Source organism: Rhea americana, unplaced genomic scaffold (genome assembly GCF_003343005.1).
Source record: "Rhea americana isolate MKP2758 unplaced genomic scaffold, rheAme1 scaffold_137, whole genome shotgun sequence".
Taxonomy (NCBI): Eukaryota; Metazoa; Chordata; class Aves; order Rheiformes; family Rheidae; genus Rhea; species Rhea americana.
Window position 1 is genome coordinate 2,264,005 of NW_028185450.1, and position 20,253 is coordinate 2,284,257.

General features: G+C 37.9%; 1 protein-coding gene across 5 annotated transcripts in view; it reads right to left on the reverse strand.

Moving 5' to 3' along the window:
* The window catches only part of RYR2 (ryanodine receptor 2), a 449,981-nt gene that overhangs the window by 287,372 nt on the left and 142,356 nt on the right, over positions 1–20,253 (reverse strand). For all 5 annotated transcript variants that reach the window (XM_085298277.1, XM_085298276.1, XM_085298275.1 and 2 more), the window contains exon 3: positions 17,588–17,692. In XM_085298277.1, coding sequence (XP_085154403.1) covers positions 17,588–17,692 — 105 coding nt within the window. The remainder of the gene's footprint in view (positions 1–17,587; positions 17,693–20,253) is intronic.

A 20,253-nucleotide genomic window follows, 5' to 3' on the forward strand; every position in this document is an offset into this window, starting at 1 on the left:
AACTTCAAAATAAAAGATTTCACTGCCAATTGTTACCCATTAGCCATCAACACAACCACCTAATGGGTAGCAAATACRACACCTCATAAGCCAGAGAGCAGTGCCTTATGGATATTATAGTGCTATGGGGGCCATATATATGTATGCCTAAGGAATACAGAGAGTGTTAGGGGGAGCAAAACACTCTTAGATTCAAGGAAAAGATCAAAAATAGCATTTAGAATTACAGCATAATTTCACTTTTTCAACCAGATGAGAACATGACACTATAGTGTCATGTTCTTAATACTTTCCTTAAAATTTCATATAACTGCACAAAGAAGTCCTCCATGAAAAACTCATGGCTGTGATTTAATCATCTACTGTAATTTTAAACCAGAAACTTCAGAGAGTGATCTGCACTTGCTGGCTCCTCTTCAGAGGCTTGCAAAAGCTACAGTCTTTTGAGCCMAGGGCTCATTTCAGATGCATTTAATCCCAGATGGAAGACTGGTATTCCAACATCTTCTTCTGGGAGCTCTAGCTATCCAGTGCCACATTAACYAGGCATAAGAGCCAATTAAAGCAGTAGGACTGCAGTTCTGTTACCCTCTTCTGTATTGTCTCAAAGAGCCATGAACAARACAGAGAGATACAAAGAGAAGACAAAACCGAGGCCTTGCCAYGATCATGAGAGGTCACTCACATGCTTACTTGTTAAATCTTGACAGAGGACTGCACTGACTATCCACTAATACAGCAATACTAATTACTAGGGCATGAAGCTGMAAAGTGATCAACTTAAAGCTGAGAAAGCACCCTACCATTCTTAACTCTATCTTATAYGACCTGTTTTCTTTCAATCCCCTTGAACAGCATACAAAAAACAGGGAACTTTATTCCACATGGACAATGAGAATTTTTCTCAGCTGGGTATGGCTAATCGCACACTCTACAATTATTCATGAAAACTGCAACAGATGCACTGTCATGATCCACAGATGARACCGTAACCTGAAATCTCAATGAAGCAACACATTCCAGCTGCTGCATGTTGTATTCTCCTCCATGCTTGTACTCATTTTCTGAACTGAAACATGGAAACCTTATTGGGGGAGGAGGGGGGAGCCTCCAGATTTCTTTTTTTTCTCATTCCTCAGCTGAGGAAACTGATACTATACAGCAAAACTCCTGTCTAAAACTTTCTAATTAATGAAATAAGAAAGATGACAATAACTAGAATTGAATTTTAAAACAACAAAGCATATATGTCTGCAAGACAAAAACTCCTCCATAGATTCTAAGTAAAACTGATTTTTTTTGTGTTATTACCCTTGATCATCTTTGTAAGCACCTCCACTTCCTGCCTTCAAGATTCACCAAGGTAACTGATGATGTAACTTTTTTCCTAGCCTAGGATCATCTTCCCCTGTATAAGACTTCTCAGGAGCTGTACTTTTGTGTCTCCTTGGTTTAGTTCCTTCTCTGTACGCAATCTTCATCAACAAAAATAACTGAGAAGAGATAAATGAACTTCCCTTTCCCACAAAGTCAGGCTTTATTGCATCTCTGATCATGGAAAGAGTACTTGATGCTCATTAGAGATACAGTGGTCATGGTAAGGCTACAAAAAGGCCTGCCATCTACCTCAAAAATAGGAAACTTATCAGGAGATGATCAAAATGTTTGCCTTTGTGGTATACTTTCTCATACAAATGTTCCAAACAGGACATACTCAAAAGAAGGCCCTGTGTTGCAGGCCAGAAATACTAACTTGTTACAGTTCTGTGTTAGGAACAGATGATGATTTTATTCCTGTTTTTTCCTTTCCCTTAAGTTTTTGAAATCCAGAATTCAAAAACACTGTTTTCTTGAGTACTTTTACTTGATCAAAGCACAGCTGATCAAAGCCAAGTCTTGGTTTTTTTGCGCCTTACTCGAAATGGCCTGATGCTATATAAGATATAAATATCTGATGCTAAATAAAGTGCACTGAGGAGATAATGACAGTATTTATTTTTAATCTGCAAAAGTTTTACACTCTTTTTTTCCTAAGAAGACTCATGTTTTTAAGCAGACTAAACTACTAAACTACCTCATCTTTTCATAAAGCTTTCCACTGTAACTGGTTTGTCTACATGCATGATATAAAGACCCACGCTGCATGAAATGCTTCAATCTCCACTTATTTCTCTCCTTTCTTTCCAGGAAGGAGTACTGAGGACATGTATATCCAAAGTTGAGAAGGGCTACCTTGGCAATAAGGACACATGAATAAAGACGCTTGGCAATAAGGACATTGGTTACTGAACCTCACAGCTGTTGCTCGTCATGACACACTGCTGTCCRATGAAGCCCTATCCAGAGAATACCCAAAGAAATCATTACTGCAATGCCTTGTTACGTCAGTGAGTTAGCCTGGCACCAGCAGACAACCTTTAAGTTAATGAACACACTCATAACCATAGAAATACAACTCTATGATGAGGACATATTGTTCCAAAACTAAACTAAAAAATAATCAACTAAAAAATAATTCTTGCCTTATTGCACCTATAGTTTGTTGAAAGAGGAAACATATTCTGATCAGTCCTAGGAAACAAGAAGAGCCAACACCTCTGGTTCATTTATGCCCTTTTAAGATGCATGGGCGAAGCTAGGAAACATCAAAACATTTACAGCCATAACGTTTATGATAACTACTATCAGCTTTTTAATAACTAGACTACTGTACTGTAAATCAGAGAGCTTAAATCGTCAGGAGCCTATTTAACTTCCAGTCATAAGATTTTTAAGGAAGCAGCTTGATAAATTTGGCTTATTCATTAACACTCAGAACACTTTAAAGAAATAAGGGCGCTTACCTTTTTCYATTTTCATGAGGGATAAAATTACTTCTCCCCTCCTCTTCAGGCTGAGGAAACAAAAAGCTGCCAGCTTTCTGTATCATCTTGCTGCTTACTAACATCAAGYAATCAATGAAGCCAGAGCTCCACAGGTGGAGATGGGTAGATGATCTGAATACTCCAAAATCCATCAGCTACAGCTACATTCCCAGTCCCAGTCTGCCTCCATCCCTTCCCTGTGGCACAAACTTATCTAGCTCTATGCAGGAAACAYGCAGTTTTTCCTCATCTCTTAACCTACATGCACAAAACTCCAGCCTGCAATGGCTCCTTCAGACAAGGCCTTTTGCATCAGGGAAAGAAGGCTGTATTTCTTCCCCATGAGCAAATGCTACTCCTCATATAATATCAGACAATAGTTTGCTGCTCAGTGGCATGGAAAACAGGTTTTATTAACACAAGRCACCAGGAGAAGTGATTAATTGGCCATGACTGGATGATTACATGGGAGTTAATAAGCTTGTGATGCAATTTAGCTGGAAGTCTGCCTTAACTGATGGGTATCCACAGAAAACAGCTTCCTGAAAAATGAAGTTGTCAAGTGTTAGAGTRGAGGGTGTGAAATTAAAATTCTTCACGTTAAAGAAACAGTTTAGTTTAAAATGCATGCATAATGTGTGCAATCTAATGTTTACATTCTGTTRATGAGGTCTGGCATGGATTTACAAATGCACAAATCTGAAACCTCTTAGCATTAATAGTAATATTCTACCACTTTATAACTGAGACTTTTTACTACAAGTTAATGAACATAATAGTTTTATGACTATTTTCACATTTTTTCCAGGAATGAGTTCATTCAGTCTTTATTTCTCTGCTTYTCCAAATATAATGGTATCCAGGTCTGACACAAAGGAAACTGTGACATCTAAAGCAGAACAAGGACATTCTGGAACTGATTTTACTAATATAGAAAAGCAAACTTAAACTTTAGATGTCAGTTACTAGCCAATATACTGATCATTCATTCAATAACAGTGATCAGTCAACGGTGTATGAAAATGATCAGTCTCACAGCTCTAGAGGAGTATGGATCAAAGCAAAAATAACAGCATAAATGAAGGAAACAAAAGAAATTACAAAACAAAATTAAATGAAAATAGAAAAAAGTGAATTCCATGCAAAAGAAACAGGTATGCATCTTTCACAGCTGTGCCCTCTAATTTGTGTCATTTTAGTGTCAGATTTGTATTATAAAGATAAGCAGTATATACTAAAAACCTGCTAAACTCTGCATAGGGGCAACAGTAGCTGTATAAAACCAAGTTGTAGGACAAACCGAACTTTTAGCTAAGCGTTTAAACACTGAAAGACTTCTAGAAAATGAATGTGGTCTATCACTCCTTTTAATCATCACCCTCTTGGCCTCATTTTCAGAAAGCTCCTTCCAAGGAAAAAATCCACTCAGAATTAAGGAGGAAAAGGGCTGAAAGTCCCCTTCATTAAATCCAGTTAAATCTAYAGGAAGAGAATATTATGAACCAAAAATTCGTAACTGCTTCAAATACGTTAAGAAGAAACATCAGAGAAGGCACTTGGGAAATGTTTCCTACTGCACAGTACTCAAAACGCTGGCTGTATTTGCAGCCTCAGACTCCTCAGGAGGCTTGAATCCCATGTTACGTGTGAAGCCTCTGAACACTTTCCTAACTACAAAATATTTCCAAGTGGAATGTGGTAGAAGGCATTCTGAACAAGAAAATCAATGTTAAKGGGGGAAAAAATCAGAAATGCTTTCCTAAATATTTTAGCACATAATGGAGAATTTTTCTGTTTCACYGATAAAATGATTCAAGCAAAAATGATCACCTTTTTACCGTGAATAGCACCAAGTCAGTTTATTACATTAATCCCTTGCTTGACCTATTAAATATACCAAAAGGATCCATCTGATAAGCTGTTATTTTGTCTGCTGTTTTCAGGATTTTTCTGGCTTGGTATAAATCACCTACGAAAATGACTGGGATTTTGCTGGGAAAAAAATGGTAAATAATGGATTTCAAGGAGAAATCAGAGGAGAAAGGCTGAAGATTGTGTACTACTGAAATGCAGCAAGTCTCTATTTTAATAGTTGCTTCCACACAAAGGTCCCAATTCTCTAAAAATGTGCTATTTTCTATTTTACAGTTTCTTCCAATATTTTTTCAGGAATTCACAAATAACACTGGAGTTCCTTACTTCCTACGGTAAGAGCACATAAAATGCTCCCTATAGACTACTTTCTCAGTGGAAAAACACAATGGAACACCAGTGTAATATGAAGTCTGGATACAGAAAATGTAGCAATACAGCACCAAGTCAAATGAGTTTTAGTTAGACATATTTCAGACCATGACTGCTACCCAAATATTCAAAAAAAGTGTTAGCACCTTGCAGGAAGCAATTATGATACTACCAATTTATAGGTCTTATACTCTGCTGCTCTGAAACAGCAGGACTGTTTTTTCCATCAGCACTGAATTCTGCAAGGTTGACACCTGACATATTCCTCCCAGACTAACAAAAACAATGAGGACTTTTTCCTTGAACGTACAAAATTTGACTGAGACCACAGAACGTTCAGCATGTCTGAAGATCAAAATAAATTTTTTGAAGAAGATAAAATATTCAACTATATAACACTTCAARAAGATTTAGTGAACACTAAAGTAATTTGAGGACAACGGTACTTCTGATCTGAACTGAATGATTCTCAGTTCAAAAATACTCAGATGCTACCAATTTTGATATCTGTGTAAAAAAACCTAAAATGCTTTTTGCACTTTTCAAGTATCCAAAACACTGCGTTTACAAAAAAAAAAAAAAAAAAAAAAAAAAAAAAAAAAAAAAAAGTCCGTTCATTGTGGATTAATTCAATTTGCCTCAAATTTGCCCTGGAAAACTTGAGGGGCAGAATTTTAAACACCATTCTTAGAACAATTAAAAGAGATTAAATCTCTCATCTGATATAATTGATACAGTTCTAGGACTTAGAAAGTATGACCTTCTAACCATCCAAAATCAAGAGCTGTCAGCTCCAATTTCAAACTGGATATAGGAAGGACTCTGCTTTACACTCTGTGGGTTCACTAGGGAAACGCAATCATGGTCTTTCCTCCAGCTAGAGGCTAAAGCCAGCTGCTTCAGGCATTCCTCTGAAGAGGAGCTGTAAACCCACTCACATGTCCTGTCTTTTCAATGAAGGCCTTATCTTTCTCAGAGTAATGCATCTAAAAAATAGYGTCATTTGTCAAAGAAGAGAGAATAAGAAACCTCCCCTGAAAGTCCTGGGAATAGCCACAGGATTTGTCAGTCTTCGGCAGCACTACAGTTTGCACAAATGTACTCWCTCTTCGGAAGAAGTCAACCGTTTATAAACTAGCACATCGACCCCACCTGAAAATGGAATTTAACTAAGGGAGAAGAAATGTCTTGTTAATTAAAATACTCTTCTCCTAAATGACCTACACATATTTTAAGTTATGTTAATTTACCACATTAAATAAATTTTCAAAAATTCTGTGCAAAACAGGATTTCCATTTTTCTTCCTCTTTCCACTCTGTATGCACAGTTATCTTCTGTGACTCATCCAAATTTCTTTTTTTACCTTGAAAAAAGTTATTATTTMAATGTTGTGTATTTTTATCAACAGACTGTCCGCTACCAGCAGCTGCTTGAGCAGCGAAGCTGCGTGTGCCGTCATAATTCAAGACACACTCCACACCACCAGGAATAGCTGAAGAAAAAACACACCAAAAGCAACAGCGTAGGACTTCACAACCTAAATGAACTAGGTCTAAAGCAGAGGGAGGCACCATTCACATTTAGCAGGCGTACAGAGAACCATTTCCAAGGAGATTCAAGAAAGAGAACCGAAGCCAGGAGCGTTAGCGCACTGCAACTCCTCGAGAGCRGCAGCTAACAGCTTTTCTTCCTCCCCTCTGCTGCCTTCAGCCTCGCAGGCCGGCAGATGGCCCGGACCTCGCGGCTCCTGATACCCCGGGCTCTGGCGCAGTCAGCGACCACTGGCTCTTTTTGCCCTGATCCCTTGCTACAGTCTGTCCTTTTCCATCTATTTCAGTTGGTGCGCCAAAAATCGGGTTTTTTTTCTCTTTCTCTTTACAAATTCTCCTTCTGTTCACAGATGACATGCTGCCGAGGGTGTCAGGTTTTCCTTGACCGAGGCYGTGAGGTCCCTGCGTTCATTTAGAAGATGAGCACAGGCCAAAGCAAACGCACTTGCATTTGAATCACCTGATTCCCGAAAGGTGCTGCTCCGCTGGCCAACGGCAGGAAGCAGCCGCCACAGGACTATGCACTAAAATGGTAGAAATCTCCCAAATGGCCATGTGTCAGCAAATTGCCGACGGTGCGAATACGCTTACAGAGAAACTCAGGGTGGCCCAAAGACCACCTTGTTCCTCCTTCCACGTCCCGCTTCCCGTGACTCTGGGAGCACCTCTGCCCGCCCTGACTCCTCCTGCTTTTGCTCAAGCGCTCCATGAAGGCGTCTGACTGAAGAAACCACAACTCAAAACCCACCCTAGCAGCTCTGATGAGAATGCAAAACTAAAACGCAGGCTGCCCAGATTTTTCTGCTTTCAGAGACGCTTCTGTTTGGAGTCTCTGTGGGACAACCAAGCCCAGCTAACTTAACTGTCCCGAGCATATCTGCCTWTGAAAAGAAGATATAATACCATCCTGTATCAGAGGATAACGACATAGCTAAATTTGTTAATATTTCTAAGTTAGTCTGATAACCTTAAAAGCAGATGCTAGAAAAGCYGTCAGGTAAAACAGAAAAAAATGCATTTTCAGAAAACCCTGACACACTGCTGTACATGTTTTCCTAGAACTGCATGGAAATATCACGCAGCAAAAGAAATTTGAGAATTCAGCATCCAACTTCATTTCAAATTAAAAATCMAAATATTCAGAGAATCTGACCAAACATCTTCATATATTTTACCTGTTTAAATATCCATTTAGACATCAAGATCAAAAAAGYCTTACGAGAAATACCTCTCCCTCCCACTTACCATGCTGGTGGTATGCCTCTATAAACGCAGACCTTTATTTTCACTTGAAAACTAATTAGCGATAAACACACAGAACTCGGGGACAGTCAATACAGCAGACCCCCATCTTTGTTAGCCTAAATTAAAAAAAAAAAAAAAAAAAAGGAGAGAGCAAGAGAGAGGAGGAGGAGGAGGGGGGGGGGGAAACAGGCATGCTGCCACCTTCGAAGGGAAGGGCTGTGGCCAGACAGCCTGTAGGAGCTCAGCAGGAGCCTCTACTCCAGCTGAGATCCTGCAGACGCTCAGGAACAGAGCCCACTGGCTCAGGGGCCACCTAAGTAAATGAAGATAAAAATGGCAATTCTTTACGATGATAGAGAAACAAAAAAACATAAYGCCTGATAACCCCTAGATTTGGAATAGTACTGCACTCCAGCAGTACTTAAATATTTAAAATATACTGACATAACATGCCTGCTTTGCAGGCTTTGGGTTTTATCATCTGTATTGAAACAAAAAGTTWAACGACGCTCTTGTGCTACTTTCCAAAACAGAAAGTACATCTCCTCTGCAAAAGAGCAAAACACTAGAACAGCCATTAAGGAATAGCTGGACATCAAAAGAWATCATTTTCCTGATGACAAAAAATTGTTAGGTGTGAGACAACACATTCTCACTGGAGTTGTCACTTCTGCTAAGATATTGTAGATTCAYTCGGTGATGTAGCCATCATGGGTTCAAATTTTGCACTGCCCTGCCACAGGAAGGGGCAGATGTGTATGTGCAGATAAATCCTCATGCCTGTAGTACCTGTGCAGAACTGTTCAGCAATCACTGCCAAGAGATCATGCAAATTTAATCACCATCTCTGACATACCACACAAGCAACATGGAGATGAGCTCTGATCCTTCMCAAACTCAACGCCCTCCCGTTTCCTATTCGGGACAGGAATCCAGTCTGTTCAGTCTCACCCCTAGCTCTCCCTCCTCTTTTTTTTTCAAACGTTACACATATATTTGCCCTTCAAATGGGACCCTTCTCAGGGGCAGACTACTCATATCCAGACTTGAACAAGTGGACTCATGCATATACAACATCACTGTCATGAAAAGCACCCCAAGCTGCTGAACACTGCAAGAGAAGAGGAGTTAGAAAGCAAATCATGTTAAGAAAATCCTGAGGAGTGAATTTGGAGATTAGTTCTCTAAAATCACTACAGAAGGTTCAGAACTTCCTGGCAGCTCAGCACACGGAGTGCATTTCAGAGGAAGAATTTCCCCACTGTGTTGAGACCCTACAGAGCTTCCTGACAGCACACTGTTTTCTTGGTACTCAGCACTGCAGACTCCATTAACATTTTCCACGATCCCAGCCTATATAGCACTGCTATGTAATCCCTACACTGAGAGCACATTGCACCAGCCATTTCAATGTCCTTTACATCAGCTATTATAAAAGACATCATGAGACAAAGGATCTATTTCTTAAATTTTTCAACCATCTAGCTAGATATTCCAGAAAACTATATCCTACAAGAAGCCAGGATAACAAAAATAAAAGTTTGAAGGATTCTCTAAATATTTTATGAGATGTTTACTTAGTGGTATAAACAATCTGTTCAAAAAACTGTATAATTATTATTTCAGTTTTCAATATAATTGTATAACTCAGCACAAATAAGATATAATTTATTTAATGTAAGGTCTTGGGCTTCAGAAATACTCAGCTTCCAGCTGTGTGCATTCCAAAAGAAGAGGAAAATACTATGTTTGAGTATCGCACCATCTAGGGCCTTGCCTCAGCTGTGAGCTCAGCTGTGAGACMGCACTGAAGTTGCACTTTGTAGGGCCAGAGTTACATTGTAGCAGGATCAGACACRAATTATATGTAAGCACGATCAATTTATATTTCAAAATCCCCTTTTTCCTAAGCTTAGAAGATATGAAGCTTTTGCATTCTCAAAAGAGTTATGCTAATTCTTACAAAAGAATTTTAGTGAAGTTGTTATGGTAAACACTAAAAAAGACAGGAAGCAGTACAAGTCAGCTATGTAACCTTAATTTCAACACACATATGTCATCATACTATGACACAGCCTGCCACAACTTCTCTCAGTGTGCAACCACTGTATTGAATATTGATAAAAAGCCTATTCTAAAGACATAATGATTAAATGCCATCCATCTTATGGTGTTCTTTACTGTAATGTTCATTTCACAAGTTTAAATTTAATTTTTTTAGTATTCTCGATGATATATCAAGATATTTAAGAATCCAAAGCATAGAACCATTAAAATCAAAATATTCACAACCAGTATGTTCAGTTTGAGATGCCTAGGGCCTGGTCTAGCATTATTTTGCATCCTGTGCGTAGCTTCCATTGACTACAATCACATCTCAGTCCTCAGCACAAATCAATCCTGCAGTGTCAAGACATACAAAACCAGGAAAAACATATTTAGAAATCACCGCTTAGCTTACTGACTGTAATGCTTAGCTTGACTGAGCTGGTTTAAAAATTCAAGGCATCGGTTCCTTTTAGAGAAGAATTCAGTAGCATTAAGAAAATTACTGCTTTAAGAGACTTTCTCAGCTTTATATAGAAATTCTGTGGCAAAACGGAGAAACCTTTCAAGCACTTTGAGACACTTTATTTGGCATAAATGTAAACAAATTTCAAACATATAAGGGCAAATAGGAGCCAATCTTTCTCTATATAATTGTCTAGCCAAATAGTAAAACTGACTTCAAGCTTACTCAGCATTTTTCATTCAAAAAGCAAAGAACAAGTGCAGTGTTACTTGCTTAAAATCATACTAATATAACAAGACAACTGCTAGAGATCCTTACATCATCCTAACTTACTCTATGCATAGCACATAGTGTCATTCAAAACAGAGAAATTGATAATTACATATRCTCTCACACACATTCATTTTCTTGCTACAGGTAACATTCAAGCAGATCCTTACTTATTCCAGGACTGCAATTTTTCTAAAAAGCTATCAAAAAAATGACATTTGACGCAAAAGGCCACAGAAAGAGCTGAGAGAAACCTCTCTGATCCCATGTATCATAAATACTAAATAAAAATGCAGCCATACAGCTTGTATTGGCACAAGAAAGCCCAGAGGGGCGGACAGGAGTCCCAGAAGCYGGTGCCAGAACAGACCTCTCCTCCTCAGTATGTTCCTCACGAAAGGGGATTTTATTATGGCTGGACAGTACAACAAAATCAGGACGGAGGGGCACCCATTCCTTTTCTGGTAGACCAAACTGAAAAGAATACTTTATCAGCAGCTGAGAAAAATTAAAGCTTCTGTGAAAGACAATTTACTAATAGTTCTCAGTCACTTTGATGAAAATGTGCAGTTAAAAACAGTCAACTGCATGGGACATAATAACATCTCTCATTCACCCAAAAATATGCACTGTACTGGCAGGTGGAATTGAGTTACGTACCCTTTGCATGTATAGAGTGGGATATGGCATTTAACATATGATCCTGAGGCTCCAAAATTCAATGGCCTCATTTAAGAGAATTATTAAGGATGACTGTAAGAGAGATCAAAGACAAGAGTAGCATGTTATTTATATCATGATGTGCTGCTGGATATATTTCAGAAAACCCAAGCAAAGCACAAGTGCAACTTAATTAAATCATAAGTTTTTAGTAGTCTAAAAAGAAAAGCATAGAGTTTGGGGGTTTTTTTTCCTAGCCAATACAAAAAGATATAGGACTTTGCTCCTTGTTTACTATGGTGAAATATCCTTTATCACTAAATTAATTTAACTTCTTGTCTCTAGTCACCTTTCCTATCTGATGCTTTTTTGACGTATTTAAAGTAGTAAGAATAGAATGAAACTTGAAACTAGCCACTTGTTAAACAAATCTGGAGAATAGCAGTGTCTTGACTACTCAAACTCTTCTTTTAAAAAGAACAGCATTTATTTTAAAGCATACAAAACAAAGTATCTTTGAAATTTATTTCTTACAAGAGTCAGTAGCAATAGCTCCTATTAAGGCTACCTTACATGTCCTTTATTTTAATTTGCATATCCTTTTTGCTGAATTTTTATTCGTATGGCTAGTTTTTATACAAGGTGTTTGCCCCAGGATGATTTCAAAAGTTCAAGACACAAAAAGTCTAAGCCAGTTGCTGAAGTAACTGAAGCTAAAAAAATATATGCTGTTTTCCCGTGTCAGATATCAGGTCTAGATACCTTTTCTTTTGGCGGTTCTAGAACTGCTACACACTTGAACAGAGACTTTGCAGTGAATTTTACAGAACCTGGCATTTCTCTCTGTTACAGAGACAAATCCGGCCAAAACCTAAGCTTTCAAGAGACAGACAGACAGAGAAAAATTCACCTCTGTGCCATCAGCAGAGACTTAACAGCAGGTAAATCTGCTTAAGATTTCATGCATTCTGGCCATCATTTTGACCAAGAAATGGAAAATAACCAGTGTTATCATGTTTTGCCTATCTGATGTCATGGCTGAGATCCACGTGCTGGATCTAAAGGTACCAATCGTCCTAAGAACTTTGAAGGATGATCAGTGTCAAGACGATGCTATATATTGAAAACAAGAATTATGGCAATCCATAAATATATATTCTTGTCATGAAACATTGCTGAAACTGGTAATAGAGTACTTATGTACAGGTCTTTTGTCTACCTTCTACAAAAAAGATGTTTAAAATTCAGAACTCCAAAAAGCCACAGTTATACACCCCTTCAACTCAACCGCAACCTGGCAGCTTTCTTTCCATGTACCTACAGCATGTCTTTGAACAAGAGATAGCAGTGAGAATACACACCCGCACACAAGTAGCCAGTGGAACTGTAAAACAGCTGAGCTTTCTTTCTTTCACCTGGACCCAAATTTAGGTCCTTTTACTTTACCCAAAATTCACTGCATTTGAAAGAACATAATTATCAACTGCTCTTTCTAATAGAACTTACGTTGTCCGGAAAGCTCAGAAGTCACCGAAGAGTACAAGAGTACTAACAAATGGATGGCCAGGGCTCATTTCCTGAGGAAATCAGGGGAAAATATCCAGGAGCTGTGATTTGATTACAGTGTCTAAGCACTTTCACAAGGAGAAAATCCTAAACATTAAAGAGCTCTTGAATCTTGTAAGAGAAGATTTTATAAAGAACAATAATCATAAAAAAAATCACACTGGAAGAAAGACACACAGTTCTAACATCTTACAGAGATGGTGATTATTCTTTGGAACAAGCTACTTGAGAAATCTATGGATTCACTCTCTCAGGATCACTTAGTCTAATATGCTTTAGAGAAAAGCAAGATTCTGGGCTCATCAGAGGGGTCGCTAGTAAAATTTAACAGTCAAGCTGAGAATAGACAACCTAAAGGCTTTTGCTGATGTTAAATGCGCTATAAAAAACTAACGATTTCTATTTTCTTGTTTTACTCGCTTTTTAATCATAAAAAGTTGCACTCAAAAACTAAGTCAAAATAATGACAAAATAAAAAATTGCAGGCCCTCCCAGGACACAGCAGCTTGCCTAAAAGATGAGCACCCAGGCTCTGGACGTACACATTATGACAGCCTTTATTTATGGGATTATTCACAGATCTTTTTCCATAGGATTCATCCATTTTTCTGCACATAGGATGGTTCTAGCACATGCTAGAGCACGTGCATATAGCAGTGAAGCCCGTTTACACAATGAAACAGGAAGACATACCTAAAGGATACAAGATTTCCTGAAGGTAATTACTATTAACAACCTTTCAACAGCTGAATGATATGCTGTGGAAGGAGATCCTATCCCTGCCTCTACCACAGTTTCCGAATGATCTTAACCAAGTCAATGAGAYCAAATGAGTCAAGAAATTGCCTATTTCTTCATTTTTTATGCTAAGTTGGGACCTAGAATCTGACTTGCAGAAGTGAAAAGCACTGAGAGCTATTGGTGATGCAAAGAGATCTCTGATTTCAGGATCTAAACAACTCTGTAGTATTGAACAATACCGTAATGAAATACCTTGTTCAAAGCATCTCAAATTGATTGCTCTAAGATGTGAATACCCGATTTTTTATCCATCTATGCCATAATTAGGTAAAGAACTGTTATCCTAAAGTGGTGTTTTGAAAACAAATCCATAAATATTTTTGCAGCACTTCAAGTATTAAAGCACTTACACAATCACAGTTGTCTCAGCTCAGTGTTACTGCTCTTCAGTAAAGGGGTTGAAATGGAGCATATCCACAGAATAAAGGTGATTTCAGGAAATGTATTTACCTTGTAATCTGAGTAGACTAAAGAATTACCACAGCTCAGCTGATGAACTCAGTCACTTGTAGCATCTGTTTTTCAGATAGAATCGTAATGTGCCAAGAAAAGCCCTTGAGAAGTCAGTCTGAATGACATTATATAGACAAGCCATGGAATAAACAGGGAACAGTAAGAAATAAACARAGCACAAAGTAATTACTGAGTGCCTAGGGCAAGAACAAAACTTTACAGACAGGACACTACTGTACACATATTCTGTCTTAAGAATGTTCACTCTTTTCCACTCTTGCTTTTGATATTGGCAGTTAGTTGATTCAGGACAGAGAAGTAGGGGTCCTCAATTGGATGGATCACTAATCTTATGAAGAATGGAAATTCTCATTTTGGGATTCTTACACTGAAAAAAATAGGTACTTATTGCAAAGGTGATCTTGCATCTTTAATACATAATAATCAAGAATTAAAATGAAATCTAGTAGGGCACTGAATTAATTTCTCTTAAACACAAGGAAAGTTGGTTTATTCTTTCAATTCAGTTCAGCACAAGATTTTTGTTCATATTAACAACCACTACATTACTGCTGACTTACCTATTATCTATTAAATAAACATAGTATGCGAGAGGTTATACATAATGAAGAACAGCAAAAAAGTATAGGTAAACCACTTTAAACATTGACACCTTAAGGACTTTTAACGTAAGGAAAGGTAATTGAGATTGAAAAGACCTTCCTTTACAGGCTGTTGTTCATTAGAAATTGAACTCATATTGAATCCAGTTTACAATAAAAATCTCTATAGTAATTGCTGTACTTTCTTCTCCTAAATGAAAGAAAATAGTATTAATATAAGTAGAAAATTGGCACTGTTCCTTGAAAACAAAGTGCTTCAGATATATACAAAACTACCTCTTCTCATAAAGGTTCAAGTATCCACATCAGTGATTAGACCTGCAGCTCACAGGTTCTGACAGTTGCTACACCAAATATTAAGCTGCCTACATCAGTACCTACTCTGTGRTAAGTATCTAGAAGATCAAAGGAAAGCTTTATGTTAATGGAAATTACATACAGATAACAAAAGTCAGTTTTGTTATTTTATTGTTCCTATTCAGTTATTTTGGTGTTATCGTTATTCTGGTCTTCTAGAGACTTACTAGAAATAAAAGTTTTATTTTTCCCTGTTTTTGTAATAATCAACATTGATATGGCCTTGTCCATTTACAAGCCATGATGTACAAGGTTATTCTTGCCTGATATCAACATATCAGTATGCAAGAGTACACAAGCAGATCCTCTATTTTCATAGAAGCCAGGCAAAATCTACAATAGAAATCTGTTCATTATTCAGTGAATATGAACTATCTGGGTTGAAGGCAGGGCTGTAGATCTGTCACTTCTGCTACAGATGGATACCAGGCGTTGAAAGCGTAATACTCTACAATAAGGCAACAGCCAAAGGACACACAGATACCACCTTTTCTTGTGCATGTCTCAAAAGATTAGTGATACAGAGCACTGTATAATCCTCAACAACTTTCTTTAGGCACATATATGAATGTCCAGTTCCTTGACAATTACACAGAGAAGTTGCCATCAATAATTGTTTCCAGGAAATACTAGATTAAGACAAACATTGGTCCTTCTAGCTTGGAGTTTGTAGGTCCCATCAGTCACTGGCCCCCGCAGAAGCCTTTTTCTGCACATCCAGTGCAGAATCTACTGCAAATCTAGCACAAATAATCCAGCCGAGAACTCTACAGAGCTACCTCTAACCTGCCTTCTTCTCAGCAGAATCTTCGAGCTCAAATTTTCTAACCGTTCCACAGCAAGTTTGGTTCTTTATTCTATGTTTCCTGGATGTAATCTCTGGCTTAAGGAGCAGATATTCACTTAACAGCTGATCCCAGAACTCTGCTAAAGACTCACCCTGCCCTTTGACAGTCATTTATGCCTTAAAAAAGATCCAACATAAAATTTGACAATTATTGTTAATTATAAAAGAAGAAAAAAAAAAAAGGATTTCCTTCCCAAGTCCTGTTTTGGCCCTTCTGATAGAATGGATAATTGAATCTTTCTTCACTCTTCAAAGTGTGCCCTTGCTCTGCCCTACAGCACCTTTCAACATTCATCCCCATATGGTTTCTTTAGTTGTTGAACCCTGTCCACATTTGATAAGAAAAACCAGCAAAAACATTATYGCTCTACTTTACATATATTGCTGTACACTCTTAGCTATCACTGCACATCCTTGGTTTTTGACTATGGTTTTTGACATTATGCCTGTGCTCATGAATGTACTTTGGATGTAATCTTTTCCTGTGGATTTGCTTGCTCTTAGTTCAGTATTTGCAAAATAGGAAAAGAGGGGAAATATGGATCTGCTTGCTCTGATGTGCGTTTCTCTTAGATATGCTTCTTATTCTCCTTCTGTTGCAGTTAGTCCTAAGAACAAATCTGCAATGACAGCATACACTTTGGATCACCCAWGGGGCTGTTCATGGACTTCATTTCCTGAATACCATTTTTAGGCTCAGTGGCTGGCATTTTGTGGGACAGACTGCTGCCGCATGTTCATTTCAAGCTTGCTTTCTCAAGGCATTCCTAGAGATATCAGAAGCATGCTTCCCTCCTGTCAGCTTTCTTGAGTGACATATTTATGGTTGACCCCTGCTTCTGTTTTATCTGTATAATTTCTACGTTTAGTAATAAATGTCCCGTGTCACTCTTTCTCATTTACAGTTTACAGGATTTGGGCTGGAATGTAGCATTCAAATAAACTCTACAAAGTGTTTTTGCAATACTAAGCTACATCATGGCATTGAATGAACTACACAGCAGACAACATAAATTACACAATGTTSTTTTATTTGTAAATAGCAGTTTGTTAGTCAAACAGTATCATTATACCTCTGTCTTTCATCCTCTGGTGTGCAAAAGTGTGTAAGTTCCATATTTCTCCCCCACTACTCATTAATATTGCATCTCCAGGTTGAATTACTGAACATTTTAGTTYGGACTACACAGAACAATTTCATTATTTCCAAAGACAGGCAGTACATATCCAAGTCATTTTAAAGTTTTCTGACAGTCTGACTTGATAAAATGATGATATAAATCATCACAAACCTTAACCATCCTAAGGATATGATCAAGCTTTATGTTTCACATTATGAGAGATCAAATTAAATCATTCTTGTAGCTCTATGCTGATCTGCATTGARTGATGTATTTACAACTCTCACCAACTTCAGCGAAACTTGAAAATGGTTAGAATTTCTCAATATCAGACCATTCCTGTAGTGRAGAAGGAACTAAAATTAAATATAAGGAATTCATGATGCTACAGCTTGTACCAGACACAGTCTSTGGTAGAGTGAAAAAATTGTTGTATCTTTCAAGATGAAAGAAGTGTAGATTTAATGACTTACCCCTTCCGCCTTTTCCTCTGTGTTGGCCAGCATCTCCTGGAGGGCCCGAACTGAYAGGGACTGTTCCAGCACAAAGGTGCAGATGGACAAGTCTGGGGGCACATTCTAGATGAAAGAAAAATGCGAGATTCCATTAGTGACAGATCTGCTGAACAGCATTTTCTAATGCTTCTCCTTTCCCTCATTTTCAGCGAATTCAAAAGATCTTCTGTATCCTAGAGGCTATAAAAGACAGTCACATATTGCATTGCAGGTTAAAGAGCAACCAGCCAGCAAAGGGAAGTGATTCTTCCCCTCCACTGAGTGCTGGTAAGATTACCCCTGGCATACTGGGTCCAGTTTGGGACCCCAGTACAACAAAGATTCCAATAAACTGGAGACAGCTCCACAAAGGGTCACCAAGATGGTCAGGGCTTGAGTGCTTGAGGAAGGCTGGAGGAGCTAAGCTTCACTTGCCTGGGGCAGAGAAAGGGGAGAGAGGGATCTCACAGCAATCTTCAGCTACCTAATGGTGACTACAGAGAGGAAGGAGCCTGACTCTTGTTGGACGTGCACAACAAAAGAACAAAAAGCAATGCATACAATAAAAAATKCAATTAGATATTAGAGAAAAAAAATCACCCTGAAGATGGTTAAATACTGAGAGAGGTTGTCCAGAAAGGTGTGAAAGCTCCATCCTTGGAGTTACTCCAATCTTGACTGTGAAAGAMCCTGAGCAATTTCAAAGCTGGCCTGGTATAGCTAGGAGGCAGGATCAGATGTCCTCCCTGAAGTACCTTCCAAATCAGAATTTTCCATGATTCCACCAGTAAGTCCCCATCATTATTGTACAACAGGTATGAAAATAARAAGGATCATGTTTYCATCTTTAGAAAGCCTTCAGCTAACATATAGYAATGCAGGCAAAKCATGACCTAGACTATAAAGGAAATTAATGACAAGCTRTAAAAGCAAAAATTGTGGAAATTCYAATGCTACTTACAAATTAATAGATTTTAGAGCGCTATTTTCTATATCTCCAAAGATAATAGTTATTTTTATTTATTCCCCACTGATGGCAATGCAGAAAATTTCTTTTCCAAAAATTATGTATTTTTGTTTCATCAAGACAATAGCAGGTATCTTTTCACCTGCTGTTTTGACTACCATAACCTTTTTATCTCAAGTCTTGAGGTCCCTGCTCATTTTGTACAAATATGCTTCTCTCACTAGTGTTTACCTTAATTTTCCTGCATGATAAGGAGGACTATATCCAAAATTAAGAGACTTTCTTTCAGTTCTGCCTAGTAAACTACTTTTGCTCTGATATCTCTATRAGGAATATGCAACTGTCCTGATTGAAGAGAAAATCTTTGTAAAATCTTTGCAGGTTCATAAATGTTCATTTTACATTCTTACGGCACTGATCAACATAGCGCTCCATATTTAACAGATATCTAGAAATTCCTGTTAGTAACTAGATATAACAGTACACCTACATAACAAGGTATGTATGATGAACTTAGATGGGAATACTCAGAGCAGAAGTTGCAAGAAACTTATCGTTGCTGATCTGCGTCCATGGACATGATCCCAASACTGTAGAACCACTGCTGGTCACTAAACTCTGGGCCACCGCAACAAATTTCTGGATGCTGTAGGTGCATCTTTGCTGCATTAGGAAATCAACTCTCYGAGTGCATTAGCCAAAAATTTGCTYAAACAAAACAGAAACGTAGAAAAGTAGAAACCAGTATACAAATATGTGAACAGTATGCAAACGTGTAATCTTTTTTAAAACTAGATGTGTCTATACTTGCACCTCTTTTCACTCTAGAGGTTTCTTATCACTGAATTGTAATGKACTCTTCTCCATAATCCYGATCACCATGAATCACAACCCCTTRATTGTTTCAGTCATTAAGGTGTCTGTCTGCTTCCCTTTTCTTTCTCATGTTCATTCTCAGGAACCAAAGGGCTTAAGCATCATACTCAGCTGGGGGAACAAACTGCTGCTTTTAGACTCCTGGTAGGAGCCAGGACTCATCCTTACAATGGTCCAAGCCTGTGAATGCCTTGGCTAAGACAGCACCTTCTCAGCGTTGCTGAGTGCTTCACTATATTCTGAGTAAGCTAAAAGTAGAGAGTCTTATAAAGATAAATATTTAACTACTTGAGAGTGAAAAAAAATCACTGTGCTATTGAAAAGCTAATCTTATAGACTATAATAAAAATYGGTAATAAAACTGAAACAAGTTTGTAAGAGCAGTGTCTAAGTTGCAAGGTGACAAAAGAAAATTAAACTGTATGCGGGGATCTTTTCTTATGTTAAYAGAAGAATATGCAACTCCTACACATATTTTCTTTCCTCCAAAATCTCTTTTCATGTTCTTTGTTCTTATCCTTTTCATACTAGTTGCATACTTCAGTATAGGAATATTTTTATTGAATATTGGAAAACTTTTTTACATCATGAAMATTTATATTGCTGAAGGATTATGTTTATTCAAACCTTACACATTTCCTCTTCCTAGGCCTCAGYCATTAACCTCAGAAAGGTAATTACAAAATCATTTCATTCATTTTTTTAAAAAAGTTTAAAATATCCCCCCCTTAATGCTTATTAAATTGCTGCTCATCCCTCCTAACATTACAGTAATTCAAATCTGTTTAGTAACTAATAGATA